At 33.8% G+C, this 20,679-nt stretch overlaps 1 protein-coding gene and 1 long non-coding RNA gene across 2 annotated transcripts in view; one reads left to right on the top strand and one right to left on the bottom strand.

Annotated features, from left to right (window-relative positions):
• Positions 1-3,916: 3,916 nt before the first annotated feature.
• Positions 3,917-20,679, bottom strand: part of LOC130052480 (uncharacterized) — a 30,190-nt gene continuing 13,427 nt past the window's right edge. The window contains exon 3 of the mRNA XM_056157591.1: positions 3,917-4,995. Within this exon, the coding sequence (XP_056013566.1) occupies positions 4,779-4,995 (217 nt within the window). The 3' untranslated portion in view covers positions 3,917-4,778. The remainder of the gene's footprint in view (positions 4,996-20,679) is intronic.
• On the top strand, positions 16,737-20,436 carry LOC130052481 (uncharacterized). The gene is made up of 3 exons (XR_008800838.1): positions 16,737-17,478; positions 19,350-19,430; positions 19,974-20,436. It is a non-coding gene; the product is annotated as an uncharacterized LOC130052481 (long non-coding RNA).

Here is a 20,679-nt window from a genome sequence, read left to right as displayed (position 1 = left end):
ATCCCTTATCAAGAACATTTATGCCTGAGTCATTTGTTAATACTCAGGATCACATACAAACCAAATCCTCAAATGACGGTAATACTTTGATTTTGTTGTAACGAGGGCATATGTTTATCTCTCAAAGAGCAATTTTATCATTATTATTATTGAGTTGTAATAGATACATGTATATTTTCCTACATGTCTCATGGACAAGTTGTGTTTCTGTTGTAGTATGGGACATATGTTTATTCCCATATTGCAATGTCCAAATTATGTAATTGTTACCCACTACTGATAATTTTATGGTTTGATGTGTGTTGCCACAGTTTTCCTTCATGGGTCTGAACTTTCCCTGTTTCGGTCAAGTCAGTGGCGTTTTCAGACCCATTTTCATAATTTTTCGGTTAAGTCTAAGTTTTAATTACTGGAAATTTGGATTATCTCCCTTTACAAAATTGGTTTATTTTTCATATTTACATTTTGTGTCTGTTAAAATTATATGACATTGTTAATAATACTTTTGAGAATTTCAAACAAATTATTAAACGTCACAAAGGTGGCAACACACAACAAACTGTTCTTCAGGCTTTTTATTCATTAGAGGAGGATAAGATATGGTGATTTTATTGATGAGAGGATTTTGGAAAGAAAGAAGCAAATTAATGGGTTACTGGGCAATAAAAAGACTCATTGCATTAATATAAATAAATTTAAGTTTACTTAAGAATTTTTATAGTAATCAATAAGTATCCTCCTTGAATGGCATAGTCTGAGATATTGTATGGTTAAGCATGATGATGGTTATTTTGTCCCGTGTCTGAGGACAGGCAGAGATTGACCAATCAGATTCTAACAATTAAAATTCCGGCCATGCGGTGCGTCACTCTGCTTCTTCTGCCACCTACAGCTTTGGAGGACGGACGTTTTTTCAAGTTTATGAGTTACCTCCTTCCGCCCCTCCTCCGCCAATTTTTGTTGTTATTTGAAATTTGTAAAGCGTGTTCAGACCCATTTTCATAATTTTTCGGTTAAGTCTAAGTTTTAATTACTGGAAATTTGGATTATCTCCCTTTACAAAATTGGTTTATTTTTCATATTTACATTTTGTGTCTGTTAAAATTATATGACATTGTTAATAATACTTTTGAGAATTTCAAACAAATTATTAAACGTCACAAAGGTGGCAACACACGACAAACTGTTCTTCAGGCTTTTTATTCATTAGAGGAGGATAAGATATGGTGATTTTATTGATGAAAGGATTTTGGAAAGAAAGAAGCAAATTAATGGGTTACTGGGCAATAAAAAGACTCATTGCATTAATATAAAAATATATATAGATATACATTTGAAGTGAAAGATGTCTTCGTTATTTTTTTTTTATCAAGAAATACTTTTTCTTTAAGATGTTGGGCATTATCTTGTCTGCCGTGAAGTTCCAGTCGATTGGCCAATATTGGCCAATGCATATTGACAACCCTGTACCAAGAATTATGTCTAGTAATAGGTTTTGAGAGGTTGAATGTAAAAAGCTCGATTTTGTTAACTACGATGCAAGAACATTCAAATTTAGTGATTGAAAATACGTACTTGAACAATCGTATACATTGTACTAAGAGAAGAAAAAAACACGGTTGTCCTTTTTTATAACATTTGCTACGGTGGTGTTGCTTAGCAACCAAATTTATTTAAATATTATTTTAAAAATTAATAATTTCATATCAACATCTGTGTTTAAATGTTACAATATATATTCTCTTTATTGGAATATATCGGCAGAACATCATATGGTAAGGCAATGATGGATATGTAAATAAAGTACGAATCTTTCACATGATGACCTTTGACCCTCGTTCTCTTCATCATGTCTATTATAATTTTCAACTTTTCAAAATGATTGTTAAGTGTAAGCTATTGTCACGTTTTGAGCATGATTGCTACACCAGGTCAATTTTGATATGGATGGGAAGCGGAGGATATGTAAAACAGTATTTTGGAACTGAACATTTTCTAATTTACTCTTTTTAGTTAAAAAGGCAGTTTCAATATAAAGTAATGTGAAAACAAAACCTGCTGGATTCGATCCTGCAATGTGCAGTTCAACAATCTACATGCCTTCCTCCTATTCTTTATTGATCAATATTGTAAACTCTAAATGTATGGGGGGAAATCCACTCACCGATACTTGAGATATTAAGGCAGCAGACAAATCCATTCTTGACTGGTGTACTGTTACGGGAATGCGAAAGCCATATCGACATGACGTCACTATCCCCCTGTATGTATATTTTTTCACTCGTCAATTTACAGTTAATAGAGATAAGAGATCCCCCCAAAATGCATGCAGTTCGAATATTAATTTGGCTAAAACAATTCTCCTGGTTAGGAACCTACAGGACTTGAAATTGAATGCGTCCATTCCGACTAGCTTTCAACGAACAATGGCAATCTGTATGGAGATTATCTGTATAGAAATCAAGAGAAGCGGCACTGACGTTTATCAGCTTCTGTCCGCAGGTTTTGATGATATCTATGAAAACCAACTTAGATATGCATGTTATGTTAACAAAGAAATACGTCGTAGTAAGGATGGAGAGAGAGAGAGAGAGAGAGAGAGAGAGAGAGAGAGAGAGAGAGAGAGAGAGATATCTTACTTGTTGAATGTCCACAGATTTGACCTGCAATACATATAGCGATGTACTGTCTGTGTAATTTAATCAGTGTCCTTAACCACCCGAGTTTGCACATTCTATCACCCCCCCCCCCTTCATCAAGAAATTTAATTGAATGATACATGCATTATCGGTATTGGAAATCTTTGTGTGAAAGCGTGAATACAATTTCATATCATGTTATATGGAAGCTATTTTCATTTCATATAACATTATCAAATGTCTGGTATTTAGTGAGTTCGGAATTCACTATAAAGCATAACCATTGCGGACTAGTTTATTCTACATGTAAAACTTATACGGTACCAATTTTGATGCACCAGATGCGCATTTCGACAAATAATGTCTCTTCAGTGATGCTCAACCGAAATGTTTGAAATCCGAAATAACTATGAAGTTTTGGATCTAAATATAGCCAAAAACAGCGGGCCAAACAAGTGGAACCAAAATCGTCCAAGGATAAGAGCTATGCATGAGGGACATAATCCTTAATTTTGAAATGAATTCCTAAATTTTATAACAGCAATTAAATATACATCCGTATTTTCAAGCTAGTAACGAAGTACTTAGCTACTGGGCTTTAGAGACATGTGGCTCGGATTTTTTTTTGGTATGGTTACTTCATTTGGTCTAGTATGTCTAGGTGGAACACTCAACAATTATATAACAATAACTGGGATAAGCATTAATTTGCAACATAGTGTTTTTAATCTCTTCATCACATGATGGCCTATCCCACCTATTAATTTTGATCAACATTTGGTATATGTAAAATACTGTATGAACTTCTGTTTTTCTTTGTCATCTATTTAGTCAATAAATGGCACGATCTCACATCCCCTGATTTAAAGGTTTTCTTTCAATACAAGTTGCAACAAGAAGAAGTATCAGAAAAGTTTATACAATACATTGTATATAATATGTAGCATGGATCTATATAATGAACAAGTTGTGAATTCGAATTAATATTTTGTTGATAAATTTCCTTCTATTGGTTTCATGTTAATTCTATTTGAATATTAAGGCTAAATTACTTCCAAAGAATTCCTAATAAAGATATAGCCTACGGATAATAAAGCGAACATTAAATGCAGCGAAATTAAGATTATACACAGTATTTCAATGATTCATCAATAGTGAGTGAATGAAATGAAACTAGATACTTACCGTTCACGGTTTGTTTGTGCCAGATATTCGCCGATAACGAGATAAATACAACATAATTAATTAAATCATTTATTCCTGCATTCTTTATTAGTTTCATTTTCCTTCTTAGCAATAAGTCATCACCTACAAACGACATCTAGCAGTTTTAAGGAAGTCCATCATCAAGGCGAATCAAAACACTCACCAACTTGCAATATAAACTAATGATAAGCTGACCTATCCACATTGTGCAATTTGATGTAATTGCAAAAGAAAAAGAGAATATTTTAAGATGGGCAAGTACTTGTTAGTATTTTATATAATTCCTGACATACCATGTATTCTTAATGTACTTGATATATAGTTATAATGTTTCAAAGATTTGTCGTGTGATCATTCATAACATGCTATGAGTGCATGCTGTGTAACTCGCCGACCTTTCGCCAGTGATTCACAACCACCGCATGAAAGTGTGAATGATAAGGCCACTTGATCTATTTAATATGTTTATCGCAGAAGCATATGCGGGCAATCTAAGCAAAGACCAGGCTGAGGTCACGGTTTTCTGCTTTTTGACGCGTTTTGGTGACCTTTATTGGTATGTTCTAGGTCACCTGAGTCATTCAGGTGACCTCCCGATATCTCTGTCTGTATGTCGACGTACGTCACTAATCCTGCATCTGTCGTGTGATCATTCATAACATGCTCTTCCTTGTTTGGTACTAATGTTTTTGTGCGATATTTCCCTAAAGCTGATTCTTGAAGTAGAAAACAAATTTTTTCATAATATTTTGCCGGATCACAATCCTCACATATTCTAGGAAGTTCAAGGCCATTGGGAGAAGGCATCATTAGTGATTGAAGTTTGCTCTACACAATGTAGAGTACTTCTACTGCCTCGCTAACATCAATAAATGGCATGATTTTTGTTAATCCTTTCACAGTAAATACATATATATAATACACAACATAGATTTATTCATACACACTGGCAACAGTGTTATCACCTCTAGTGATGTCGTTACAGTCAATGTATGTATAATGAGAGTTATCTGCGGATTGATACAAAGAGTTTTCTTTTAGCCCCGTTTCCTCTCCTGTTTCGTCTTCTGTTGCTTCAGGATTATTAGTCTTTTCTGCATCGTTTGACTGAGCCGTTCCCTGTGTTGTGTGTATGGTGGTCCGTCTGGCCCTATATAAATGATACAGTCACAAAAATCAGTACACGTGATATTGTTACTCTGCCTGTAAGGCAGAATCAGTATAATGGCCTTCGAACTGAATTACACAAATTGGAATATGAAATAGTATTTTCATTGTTTTTTTTTTTTGCTGTCCATAGTGATAGCTTCCAGGTATGTCATTAACGAGTCATTCATTTTGTTGACAATGTGTATTCATGAATGTAGATTCTATACATATCGTAGCTGCAGAGCTGTAGCTCTCTGGGGAAATGTTGTTACAGAACAGAAAGCTATATATCTACCCCTTTAAAACAGACTTGAAGAATGCTTTTATTTTCAGCAAACTAGATGTACAAGAAGCTTTCTGGCATATTCGATTGGATGAACAATCTAGTTTGCTTACCACGATGATCACACCCTATGGACGATATCGTTGGGCTCGTCTTCCTTTTGGTCTTAATGTTTCAAGTCAGATTTTTGAAAGAAAACTCAATGAAGCTCTTGAAGGACTCCATGGTACCTTTACCATAGTTGATGACATTATAATAGCAGGGTAAGGTAATACTGGAGACGAAGCCTTACAAGACAACAAGTCAAAACTGCAAAACGTTATAGAGTGTTGCAAGGTTATTCTCAACGCTGACAAGATGGTCGTTGGACTCAAAGAAATATCATTTCACGGTCACACCATCACCTCGGAAGGAATCAAAGTTGATCCCAAGAAATTTTGGTGATGACCCAAACAAGTGGTGATGCTGGTGTACGGCGAATCTGTGGAATGATGCAATACATGCCTCTTTTTTTTTTTACCTGAACTCTCTATGACGCTAGAACCATTGCGCAAATTTACCCACATTTGAAGCTTTACGTTCGTGGTTCGCAAGGGGCTTTGATGAATGTTTGAAGCTATGTTACAAGTAGAGTGGGGACAATATGTCAGGATTTTTTCTTTGTCTTAATGTTTTTATTTGGCGATGGAATAATACAATGAAGTTCGTCCGCAGCTGTGCGCATTTTTTTAGCGCGCCGTAAATCGAAGGTTTTTTTTAAATAAAGGGTGGGTCTGTATCCCATATTTGGTCGTCCACACATATGGTGTGTCCCCATGTTTTCCCAGAGAGCTTCAAACCTGCAGCTATACACATCATAATTGTTTTAACCAAACATTGTATATTAATGAAATGAGTTACTTACCTTACTTAATATCAGATGTTTGTCCTGACCTGTATACGCAGTGATATCAGATCCTTGCCCTGATATGCGGGCTCAGTGATATTAGATCCTCCCCCTGACCTGCAGACAGAATGATATCAGATCTTCGCCTTGATATCGCTGGGCATGAACTGATGCTAGTAATGAGATCACAACAATGTGTATATCTTATTCCTAAAATTCAATATGAAATGAATACATGTGCAATACTGACATAGCACTTATGAGTTTGTTACAACGAAACAAAAACCGCAAACTTTTATTTGGATTCGGAATGAAAATCGTATTTATTTCATTATCACTGCATGTATGTACATGTACGATTTGTTGAACTTGAATGAGAGTACAAAATGGCTGTGATTCACCTTTTGTTGTTCTCCAGTCCTTGCTAGTTTGAATTTTTACGGTTGGACATCAACAGCTTTTTCTTGCATATCAACAGATACATGTATATAACAATATAATGTATTGTACTCTCATACCTCTCTAAAATAGGTTTTGAAAAGGGGAATTGATCCGCCCTTGTCCCGTTTTATTTCAAATTTATCATATTGTCTTATATGATATTCTATAGAATATTTTTTGTGGATAGTAATTTTTTATTCCATTTGTATATACACCGTATAATAACGTTTGTAGTGATTGGTTCTTCGTTCGTCTACATTCTTACTGCCCAAATCAGGTATTTCTCTTTAGATCCTTACCTTGGAAGGGAGGGGATTCGTTCATTTCTTTTTGAGCACTAGATTTTTCATCACAACGTAAATTTAATTTGCTTCCGTGGTCTGAAATATGCGAATGTATTCACCATTCTTATTTGACATTAGATAAACTTTAGAAAAATACTTTTCTGACGTGACAAATCTGCGATAATCCGCAGAGGAAACCTGCCATGATTCTACCACATGATTCATTGATTGATTGATATTGTTTGAAGCTGATTTGATATAATTAATTTAATTAAACTAAAATGATCAATTGTATACTAAGGCACATTCTGTAACACTCGATCCGTGGACAATATTCCTTTTTTAATCCTTTCTCTACCACACCGGTCAATTTGACCGAAGGTGCGTAAAAACAGGACTACGCAAAAGGGGCGTCTCTAAATTTTTGAAGCTACGGGCATAAGATATATTATATATGATTTGTATATCATATCTAAAAGAATGTTTCTATTTTCTAAGCAGATAAAAGTTAATTAAGTAAATAGAACCATTAAAGTTAAAAAAATATATATACATTTGAAGTGAAAGATGTCTTCGTTAATTTTTTTTTTTATCAAGAATTACTTTTTCTTTAAGAATTTAAGTATTATCTTGTGTACCGTGAAGTTTCAGAAGATTGGCCGATATTAGCCAATGTATATCGACAACCCTGTACCAAGAATTATGTCTAGAAATAGGTTTTGAGAGGTTGAATGTAAAAAGCTCGTTTTTTTTAACTGCGATGCAAGAATATTTAAATTTAGTGATTGAAAATACGTACTTGAACAATCGTATACATTGTACTAAGAGAAGAAAAACACGGTTGCTCTTTGTTATAACATTTGCTATGGTGGTGTTGCTTAGCAACCAAATTTATTTAAATATTATTTTAAAAATTAATAATTTCATATCAACATCTGTGTTTAAATGTTACAATATATATTCTCTTTATTGGAATATATCGGCAGAACATCAGATAGTAAGACAATGATGGATATGTAAATAAAGTACGAATCTTGCACATGATGACCTTTGACCCTCGTTCTCTTCATCATGTCTATTATAATTTTCAACCTTTCAAAATGATTGTTAAGTGTAAGCTATTGTCACGTTTTAAGGATGATTGTTACACCAGGTCAATTTTGATATGGATGGGAAGCGAAGGATATGTAAAACAGTATTTTGGAACTGAAAATTTTCTAATTTACTCTTTTTAGTTGAAAAGGCAGTTTCAATATAAAGTAATGTGAAAACAAAACCTGATGAATTCGATCCCGCGATGTGCAGTTCAACAATCTTCATGCCTTTCCCCTATTTATTATTGATCAATATTGTAAACTCTAAATGTATATTGGAAAATCCACTCACCGATACTTGAGATATTAAGCCAGTAGAAAAATCTATTCTTGACTGGTGTACTGTTACGGGAATGCGAAAACCATATCGACATGACGTCACTATCCCCCTGTACGTTTATTTTTCCACTCGTCAATTCACAGTTATAATAATTGATTGATCCTCCCAAAATGGGTGCAGTTCGAATATTAATTTCGCTAAAACAATTCTCCTGGTTTGGAACCGACAGGAGTTGAAATTGAATGTGTCCATTCCGACTACCTTTCAACGAACAATGGCAATCTGTATGGAGATTATCTGTATAGAAATCAAGAGAAGCGGCACTGACGTTTATCAGGTTCTGTCCGCAGGTTTTGATGATATCTGTGAAAACCAACTTATATATGCATCTTATGTTAAAAAAGAAATACGTCGTAGTAAGGATGGAGAGAGAGAGAGAGAGAGAGAGAGAGAGAGAGAGAGAGAGAGAGAGAGAGAGAGAGAGAGAAAGAGAGAGAGAGAGAGAGAGGAGAGAGAGAGAGAGAGAGAGAGAGAGAGAGAGAGAGAGAGAGAGAGAGATCTTACTTGTTGAAAGTCCACAGATCTGACCTGCAATACATATAGCGATGTACTGTCTGTGTAATTTAATCAGTGTCCTTAACCACCCGAGTTCGCACATTTTACCGACCGCCCCTCCCCTCCCATAGAAGTTTAATTGAATGATACATGCATTATCGGTATTGGCAATATGTGTGTGAGAGCGTGAATACAATTTCATATCATATTATATGCAAGCTATTTTCATTTCATATAACATTATCAAATACATGTATCTGGTATTTAGTGAAGTCGGAATTCACTATAAATCATAACCATTGCGGACTAGTTTATTCTACATGTGGCTCGGATTTTTATTTTATTTTTGTTGTTGGTATGTTTACTTGATTTGGTATAGTATGTCCAGGTGGAATATTTAATAATTATATAACAATATCTGGGATAAGCACTGATTTACAACATATTTTTTTTAAAATCTCTTCATCACATGATGACCTATCCCATCTATTAATTTTGATCAACATTTGGTATATGTAAAATACTGTATGAACTTCTGTTTTTCTGTGTCATCTATTTAGTCAATAAATGGCACGATCTCACATCCCCTGATTTAAAGGTTTTCTTTCAATATATGTAGCAACAAGAAGAAGTATCAGAACCGTCTATACATTACATTGTATATAACATGTAGCATGGATCTATATAATGAACAAGTTGTGAATTCGAATTAATATTTTGTTGATAAATTTCCTTCTATTGATAGCATGTTAATTCTATTTGAATATTAAAGCTAAATTACTTCCACTGAATTCCTAATAAAGATATAGCTTACGGATAAAAAAGCGAACATAAAAATGCAGCAAAATTAAGACTATACACAGTATTTCAATGATTCATCAATAGTGAGTGAATGAAATGAAACAACATACTTACCGTTCACGGTTTGTTTGTGCCAGATAGTCGCCGATAACGAAATAAATAAAACGTAACTACTTAATCATTTATTCCTGCACTCTTCATTGGTTTCATTTTCCTTCTAAGCAATAAGTCATCACCTACAAACGACATCTAGCAGTTTTAAGGAAGTCCATCATCAAGGCGAATCAAAACACTCACCCACTTGCAATGTAAACTACTGATGATCTGACCTTTCCACATTGTGCAATTTAATATATTTGCAAAAGAAAAAGAGAATATCTTAAGATGGGCAAGTACTTGTTAGTATTTTATATATTTCCTGACATACCATGTATTCTTAATGTACTTGATATATAATTACAATATTTCGGAAATTTGTCGTGTAATTATTCATAATATGTTATGGGTGCATGTCGTGTAACTCGCCGGCCTTTCGCCAGCCATTCACAACCACTGCATGAAAGTGTGAATAATAAGGTCACTTGATTTATTTAATCTGTTTATATCAGAAGCATGTATGGGCAATCTAAGCGAATAGCAGGCTGAGGTCACGGTTTTCTGTTTTTTGACGCGTTTTGGTGACCTTTATTGGTATGTTCTAGGTCACCTGAGTCATTCATGTGACCTCTCGATATCTCTTGTTGTATGTCGACGTACGTCGCTCATCCTGCATCTGTCGTAAAGAATTGAACATTTTCAGTTGCTGCTGTTTTGTTGTAGGGACCACAGAGATGTGTTTTGATAACAATAACAGGCAATACTTACCAGCATCTTTAGATCTTAAGGAAGGTGAAAATAACGAACAGTGATCAAACTCATAACTCCTACAAGCAATACAAAATAGACAGTTGGGCAAACACAGACCCCTGGACACACGAGCGGTGAGATCAGGTGCCTAGGAGGAATAAGCATCCCCTGTTGACCGGTCACACCCGCCGTGAGCCCCATATCCTGATCAGGGAAACGGAGCCATCCGCAGTCAAATCAGTGTGCCAAGAACGGCTTAACAATCGGTATGAAACACGTCAGACAGCATTTGACCCAATGCGAGGTTGTATTGACGAACTAGATCGTTATAACGACCATAGAATTTACGAAATGCTGACTTCAATCGAGACTGTTGAAACCCCTGTACCATCAACTTGTTTGCCAGTAGTTTACCTCTATTTAAGAGCTGACTATACCCAGAACAAGCCCTTGCATATCGAATCAGTTGAGATATATAAACGCCATATGCAGGTGATAATGGAATATTGCTACATAAATGTGGGAAGTTGACGATGGAGAAGCTGAAATCATCCCGTTTGTCATATACAGTATATATATGCCTAAAAGTTATCTTCACAGATGTGTCATTTTTTATTGGAAAGGTGTTTATCAATTAATATGACTCACTACACCCAGCAATAGTTTTTCAAATCAGTATGGATTGATTTAATTATAAAAAATATGTTGATATACAGTAAGTATATATGCCAAAAAAGACAAGAAAACAAATATACAAATTTGGATAAAAACATGATTTTCAAACAAAAAAAGAATAATTTCAACACACATGAACAAAAGATTCTGACAGATTTGAACTCGAGATCTGCGGTTCAGCAGCCCAATGCTTTAACTACAGAGCTACGATGATAGACAAACGAATCGATCGATACAAATAATTTTACATACAACATGTACATTGTAAGTTTAAGGGTTAGCATATATTTTAATAGTACCTGGTTGTTGCAAGTAAAATATAATATCAGTTCTTGCGTATTTAATACAGTAAGTTATATTTGAATTTTTAGGGCAGGTACCATTAGGTGAGCTTTAGAAATTATCCTTTAGCTTTGTACTCTGTTGGTATAAATTATCGATAGACTGGCACATACTGTAAGCTACACATATGCAGATGGTGATACAGAGTAAATACACACTAACCCACCCCTTTCCAAGTAAAAATTCAAAAAAAGTATACACATCCTTTCATTAAAACCTGATCTAAAATGTTTACAAATGCATTTATCATAGTGAATTAAGTTACACAATGAATATACCATGTACATGCATAAAACTTAAAGGCTTAATGTTTATCGTCAAAGGGTCTTGAAAGAATATTCTAACAAGGATTCCTCTGAAAAAATAAAACATCCCCAGACCCAAATGAATAGGAGCTGAAATACTGGCTTAGAAAAACCATATGCAAAATAAAGATCAGATGTTAATCTTTGTTGTAATTAAAGGTAAATGATGGTCAGTTTGATAGTGTTTTTGTGTCTAGTGAAGTGTTAGTAACACAGTCGGTAAAGGTTAATGTTATATTGCATTGGTATTGGCTAATTTCCTGGCTATGATTGTTAAAACCTTACAAAGTCCAAGTTTTTTCCCCGTTTTTTTAATTAAATGTTTAATCATACTATGTGTAATTTTACCTACCTAACTCAACTATTCTACGTCCACATCGCAAATCTGATTCCTTTCCCTGGTCGTCTGCTTCCTGTTCGATCTCCGTTTGTTGACAAACGATTAGATCGTCGGTACAGGTATACGTATGATCGTAGTTGGATATAGGTGTTAATTTAGTTGCGTTGCAAGAGTCTGCCGCGTGTTGCTTATCCCATCGTGCGTCTCTAGCCCGAGATAAATTGTTTAGACGTTTAAGTTTCGCTTCTTTACAATATTTTCCTTGAAGTTTATGCCGCGCCATTAGCTACAGTTCACTGCAGGATACGCTTTTTGCACGGTATAAATCAAACCAATCACGGTCAAAAACGGTAAAATGAGAACAGTTACTGGTGAAACTGACCGATATTGGTTCCGTCTTTTACAATCGCAAGTGACGTATAGCGAGTATGGCATTACTTTAAGAGAAAGCAAAAATATTGAAACGATTGTAAAATGAGTAATTACGAAGTTATTTTAGTAAAATAGTAGTTACAATTAGCATATCAATGTATTTTCGATTTGATATTGTTCCTGTTATTAACTATCATTTGGGATAAATGTATCTGACCATTGCCCTTCAGACTCGGCAATATCAGATCCTCGCCCTGACCTGCAGGCGCAGTGATATCAGATCCTTGCCCTGACCTACAGGCGCAGTAATATCAGATCCTCGCCCTGATCCGGGGCTCAGTGATATCAGATCTTCACCTTGACCTGTATACGCAGTGATATCGCTGGACTTGAACTGATACTAGTAATGAGATAAAAACAATGTGTGTATCTTATACCTAAAATGCAATATGAAATGAATACATATACAATACTAACATAGCGCTTATGCATTTGTTACAACGAAAACAAAAACCGCAAACCTTTATTTTGATTTGGAATGAAGATCGTTTTTGTTTCATTATCACTTGCGTGTATGATAACATGTACGATTTGTCGAACTTGAATGAGAGTAAAAAATGGGTCTGATTCACTTTTTGTTGTTTCCCAGTCCTTGCTAGTTTGAATTTTTACAGTTGGACATCAACAGCTTTTTCTTGTATATCAACAGATGCATGTATATATCAATTTATTGTACTGTACGCTTATACCTCTCTAAAATAGTTTTTGAAGAGGGGAATTGGTCAACCCTTGTCGCGTTTCATTTCAAATTGATTATACTGTCTTATATGATATTCTATACAATATGTTTTTTATCCATTTATATATGCACAGTATAATAACGTTTATCGTGACTCTGTCTTCAGTCGTCTACATTCTTACTGCCCAATCCAGGTTTTTCTATGTACATCCTTACCTTGTGAGGAAGACGGTACGTTTATTTCCTTTTGAGCACTAGATTTCTCATCACAGCGTAAATTTAATTTGCTTTCATGATCTGAAATATGCGAATTCATTCACCATTGTTATTTGACATTACATAAACTATAGAAAAATACTTTTCTGACGTGACAGATCTGCGATAATTCGCAGAGAAAATCCACTATGGTTCTACCACACGATTCATTGATTGGTTTATACTGTTTTAAGCCGAATTGATATAATTAATTTAATGAAACTAAAATGATCAAGTGTATACTAAGGTACATTCTGTAACACTCGATTCGTGGACAATATTCCTTTTTTAATCCTTTCTCTACCACACCAGTCAATTTGACCGAAAGCGCGTAAAAACAGGACTACGCAAAAGGGGGGTCTCGAAACTTTTGAAGCTACGGGCATAAGATATAATATGTATGATTTGCATATTATATCTAAAATAATGTTTCTATTTTCTAAGCAGATAAAAGTCAATTAAATAAATAGAAGTATTAAAGTTAAAGATATAAATATACATTTGAAGTGAAAGATGTCTTTTTTTTTGTTATCAAGAAATACTTTTTCTTTAATATTTTGGGCATTATCTTGTCTGCCGTGAAGTTCCAGTCGATTGACCGATATTGGCCAATGCATATTGAAAACCCTCTACCAAGAATTATGTCTAGAAATAGGTTTGGTAAGGTTGAATGTAAAAACTCGTTTTTGTTAACTACGAAGCTAGAACATTCAAATTTAGTAATTGATAAATTGTATACATTGTGCTAAGAGATGAAAAACACGGTTGTCCTTTTTTATAACATTTGCTATGGTGGTGTTGCTTAGCAACCAAATTTAATTTAATATATATTTAAAAAAAAATAATCATTTTATATCAACATCTTTGTTCTAATGTTATCATATATATTCTCTTTATTGGAATATATCGGCAGAACATATGGTAAGACAATGATGGATATGTAAATAAAGTACGAATCTTGCACATAATGACCTTTGAGCCTCGTTCTCTTCATCATGTTCATTATAATTTTCAACCTTTCAAAATGCTTGTTCAGTGTAAGTTATTGTCCCGTTTTAAGGATGATTGCTACACCAGGTCAATTTTGATATGGATGGGAAGCGAAGGATATGTAAAACAGTATTTTGAACTGAAAATTTTCTAATTTACTCTTTTTAGTTAAAAAGGCAGTTTAAATATAAAGTAATGTGAAAACAAAACCTGCTGGATTCGATTCCGCGATGTGCAGTTCAACAATCTACATGCCTTTCTCCTATTTATTATTGATCAATATTGTAAACTCTAAATGTATATGGGAAAATCCACTTACCGATACTTGAGATATTAAGGCAGTAGAAAAATCCATTCTTGACTGGTGTACTGTTACGGGAATGCGAAAGCCATATCGATATGACGTCATTATCCCCCTGTACGGATATTTTTTCACTCGTCAATTTACAGTTAATAGAAATATGAGATCCCCCCAAAATGGATGCTGTTCAAATATTAATTTGGCTAAAACAATTCTCCTGGTTTGGAACCGACAGGAGTTGAAATTGAATGTGTCCATTCCGACTAGCTTTCAACGAACAATGGCAATCTGTTTGGAGATTATCTGTATAGAAATCAAGAGAAGCGGCACTGACGTTTATCAGCTTCTGTCCGCAGGTTTTGATGATATCTGTGAAAACCAACTTAGATATGCATGTTATGTTAACAAAGAAATACGTCGTAGTAAGGAGAGAGAGAGAGAGAGAGAGAGAGAGAGAGAGAGAGAGAGAGAGAGAGAGAGAGAGAGAGATCTTACCTGTTGAAGGTCCACATGTTTGACCTGCAATACATATAGCGATGTACTGTCTGCGTAATTTAATCAGTGTCCTTAACCACCCGAGTTTGAACATTCTATCACCCCCCCCCCCTTCATCAAGAAATTTAATTGAATGATACATGCATTATCGGTATTGGAAATCTTTGTGTGAGAGGGTGAATACAATTTCATATCATATTATATGCAATATATTTTCATTTCATATAACATTATCAAATGTAAATCATAACCATTGCAGACTAGTTTACTGTACATGTGGCTCGGATTTTTTTGGTATGTTTACTTCATTTGGTCTAGTATGTCCAGGTGGAACACTCAACAATTATAAAACAATAACTGGGATAAGCATTAATTTGCAACATAGTGTTTTTAATCTCTTCATCACATGATGGCCTATCCCAGCTATTAATTTTGATCAGCATTTGGTATACGTAAAATACTGTATGAACTTCTGTTTCTCTTTGTCATCTATTTAGTCAATAAATGGCACGATCTCACATCCCCTGATTTAAAGGTTTTCTTTCAATACATGTAGCAATAAGAACAAGTATCAGAAAAGTTTATACAATACATTGTATATGATATGTAGCATGGATCTATATAATGAACAAGTTGTGAATTCGAATTAATATTTTGTTGATAAATTTCCTTCTATTGGTTGCATGTTAATTCTATTTGAATATTAAGGCTAAATTACTTCCAATGAATTTCTAATAAAGATATAGCCTACGGATAATATAGTGAACATAAAAATGCAGCAAAATTAAGACTATACACAGTATTTCAATGATTCATCAATAGTGAGTGAATGAAATGAAACAACATACTTACCGTTCACGGTTTGTTTGTGCCAGATAGTCGCCGATAACGAGATAAATAAAACGTAATTAATTAAATTATATATTTCTGCACTCTTTATTGGATTCATTTTCTTTCTTAGCAATAAGTCATCACCTACAAACGACATCTAGCAGTTTTAAGGAAGTCCATCATCAAGGCGAATCTAAACACTCACCGACTTGCAATATAAACTAATGATAAGCTGACCTATCCACATTGTGCAATTTAATATAATTGCAAAAGAAAAAGAGAATATTTTAAGATGGGCAAGTACTTGTTAGTATTTTATATATTTCCTGACATACCATGTATTCTTAATGTACTTGATATATAGTTATAATGATTCAAAAATTTGTTGTGTGATCATTCATAACATGCTATGAGTGCATGCTGTGTAACTCATCAGTCTGATTAAAATCAGACCCCATACTCATTATCATATCGTTGGGGTCTGACAGGGATCGTATAAAGGTCATCTTCTGGTGACATCTTCATTATCCAATCAAATCGTCACTTCCCCGACAATGGAAGTCCAGGAACGGTAACTCGGTTTGTTTGTCTTTTTCGGAACGCTTCGTCGTTCATCATAACCTCGCACATAAGAGCCGACGTTAACAGAATGGCAATGGCCGCGGCCAGTGTGATTGACGCTCGATTTTTGATTACTGGTATATATATGTTTTGATTTATTTATTAGATATTGTGATTGAAGATCGATGTTTGAGTATATGTTCCCAAGCTTAACATTATGGCTGCAGGTATTCTAACACCTCGGCGCATATACTATAAAGCAAATATATGTGTGCTTTGTGGATTCTCATTTGTTCAATCAGAGATAACTTCAACAGGGGAAACGATTGAAAGAAATCTATTTAACAAAAAGCTGAAATTAACAGACGATAAAGTCAAATCTATACAGCACGTACTTAGTGAATTTCAACACGACAGTGTTAGCTCCAGCAATGGTGTTTGTAAAAATTGCTATAGAACTGTTGAAAGGATAATTAAGATAGAAAAGGAAGTGGAACAGTTACAGATAGAAATATCTAGATCCAGATCTTCGGTTAGGACAAAATACCAGTTGGCAACACCATCCCCTACAAAATCAAAAATTGAAAAAAGATTGCGAATATCACCAGAAAAAACTGTGAAAAGACCATTTCCGTCATCATTTAAGAAAGTTACAGTTGTGAACATTCCACCAATACCAACAATTTTGCCCAAAACGGAAAAGAATGAGCCAGTATGTAAGCCATTGAGTGTAAGAAGATCTCTGCCATTTTCAACTGTTGAGAATGTTCAAGATAAGACAGATAGTTCACTGGAAGGAGAAGTTGAAGTAAGTTTGAATTTCGAGAAGTATTCTTTCAAGTTTATGTTTGATTTATAATTATTTGAGATTCTGTACTACTGTTTTTGTGTACACTTTCCATGTCATATTGCTGATTTGATAGTGTTTGAATACATGTTAGAAATATTGCAGGTTAATATGAATTTTTGGGAATGTTCAGTTCTGCCATCTGTAATACATATATATCAAGCAGTGAAGTACATGCATGTACAATGTATGTTGGTATTGTGTACAATGTACATGTTCAATTTTATTAATGAAATATGTACAAAATGTATATGTGTACAAAAATATAAACTAATTTTAGATTAATTCACACATTTAAATAGCTTTCTTAGGGAGGGTGGGGGTGGGGTGGGGGTGGTATTATACTCTCATCTTCAGAATTTTCTTTTGTAACAATGGGAATAAATGATATGTTTTGAAATCTATTTAATATTCAGGAGCCAATGCATACATAAGATAAACAATGGAGTCCCATCTCATGTAAAATTTCAACTGAGTGATATATATGTACAGTACTTATATATACATGCAGTTCATATCCTGAAAAATATATTGGAATGGAAATTATTTCAAGTATTAAATGAAATATTAAATGGAAAGTGTACACATGTATTGAGATGTTTGATTGAATACATTTTGTAATTCAACATTACAGAGTTCATGAAAATATGATGTATTAGTTATGGTATGACTAATCAAGAAAAATGTGTATTGCAGAAATCTTCAAATGTTAAGAAACTTCAGCTGCAATAGTGCTGTTCATATATGTACATGTCATCTGTTTCAAGAACTCTGAAGTTGAATATCTTTAATGTAGATTTATTTATAACAGTATTTTTTTGTTTTCTGTTTATATATAATATATTTATTTGTATGTTTATTCAGAAGAAAAAACACAGCTGCCAGCACCAAATTAAACAACCAGTTGAATCTCACAATATCAAATTGATCATGTAAAATCTGATGAACAATATGTTTGACGGGACAGACAGACTTACATTGTGATGAGTTGTTTCATAAGAGTAACACTTAAAAAATCAAGACTGACCAACTGACATACGGGCAGCATGTACAAATGTATATTGTTCTGTTAAAGTAGGGCATGTACATGTACCAGTAATTTAAGAATAAAAACAACATGTACAATAACATACATGTATAAGTGCGGTTAAGGTAACTCACTACACTAAAGCTTAATATACTCCTTATGATACTACGTCACAAAATGGCGATTGAAATGTTTTGTGAAAGTATTTGTATTGATCGATTTGTTAGTCTGTCATCGTAGCTCAGTGGTTAAAGCATTGGGCTGGTGAACTGCCGATCTCGAGTTCAAATCTGCCAGAGTCTTTTGTTCATATGTAAAACTTATACGGTACCAATTTTGATGTGTTGAAATAAATTTTTGAAAATCATGTTTTTATCCAAATTTGCATATTTTCTGCCTTTTTGACATATACACTTTATAATATATCATCATATCTTTTATGATTACAATCAATTTGTACATATGAGAAACTATTTCTAGGTGTAGTGAGCCACCTTAAGTGGTTATTTTTGAACATGATATTCAAGTCAAAACACAGAATAAATTCTAAGATTTTTTTGTCAACTGCTATAGCAACATCAAAATACAAATGTAATGGGTGCAATTCAAAAATAAATTTCAAACTCAGTTGAAATTTATTTATTTATTTTTTTTGGAAATAATGTGTTCTATTCTGTTCATGTTTTTACTAATAAAATGTCAATCTACATAAGAAAGTTTTTTTGAACAAATGAAAACCACAGGAAAATGGAAAAAACTGTTTTCACTACTTTCTATGTAGATTGACAATCTATTTTTTTTTCAGACAGTTTTATTTTGCATGGAATTACTTATTTTTCCATCAACTGCTGCTGATTTAGCCATTTGTGACTAACAAGACACAAAGGTAAGTTATAATTTCATATCTCCCACCAAGATGACTCTCGCAACAGTAATGATTAAAATCAGACCTTATTGAGTGCATTTCATGTTTATGCATCACTGTGTAAGAAAAACAAAGATTATTCAAGTTACATGTCTTTCTTTCATTAGATACTCATTCTTAGTACTAGTAAATTCTGGATTAAAAGAATTGTCAGAATATTCATCATTTTATATATTTTATATCAGCTTGTTGACATGTTGATCATTGCAGCTTCTCATTCAAGAAAAAATGTTATGTATCCAAACCCTATCTGTCAAACTGATTCAATGTAAATTATATAGATTCATTATATGGATAAGTGATCAAAGAATAAATCTACAGAAAATTAGGACATGCACTGAGGTTATACATATTAATTCTTTAGATATAATTTTTGTTTGAAATCATGTAAATATTTTGACAATAAATAGTTCTGCTAAATGCTTAAAGATTCCAAGAATCTTTCTCAAGAAGATTTGTTTTAATGACTTTTGACATTTTATAAAAAAAAAAATTCAATTTTAGATCACCATTCACTACAAGAGTGGAAAAAAACAAAAGTTTATTGCCAATCCAAGCCACAAAACCATTTGTAAAGCTTTACTTAAAGAAAAAGATGCAGAAAAAACTATGCTTGATGTTTTAAAGAAATCAAATCCATCATATCTAGTAAACCAGAGTTGTGAAATAATTGGCGATGAATGTGAAAAGATATGCAAGCGCAACAGTGGAAGCGTACTCCAGGATCGAACATATCATGGTATATTGAATTTTTCATGGGATGAATTGGAAGGAGAATTACAAACTCTTGCCCCAAATTTACTTCAAATAGTAAAAAGCATTGTTTCAGACAAACCATCATCTATGTCTGACAGATGTCGCATACAGATGCTGAACGCCATTGCTTGTGCACTACATGCAAGGTCCAGAGAAATGACAGCACTTCAATATTTAACAGGATTAATCTTACTTCATGGAGGCTCCACTCAACGAGTAAGTTTAAAGTGTAATGTGAAGTAAAGTAAAAGATTTAATGAGAATGTACTTGCATAATATGGCCGAGTCAACCATTTAACCATAGACCTATATACTGATTTCTCTATAATAGTGATTCTCTGTATACTGATTTCTCTATAGTGATTCTCTATACTGATTTCTCTATAGTGATTCTCTGTATATTGATTTCTCTATAGTGATTCTCTGTATACTGATTTCTCTATAGTGATTCTCT

This window comes from Ostrea edulis, chromosome 3 (genome assembly GCF_947568905.1).
Source record: "Ostrea edulis chromosome 3, xbOstEdul1.1, whole genome shotgun sequence".
In the NCBI taxonomy this organism is placed as follows: domain Eukaryota; kingdom Metazoa; phylum Mollusca; class Bivalvia; order Ostreida; family Ostreidae; genus Ostrea; species Ostrea edulis.
Note: the sequence above shows the minus strand (reverse complement) of the source record. Positions and strands in the feature narration are given on the sequence as shown.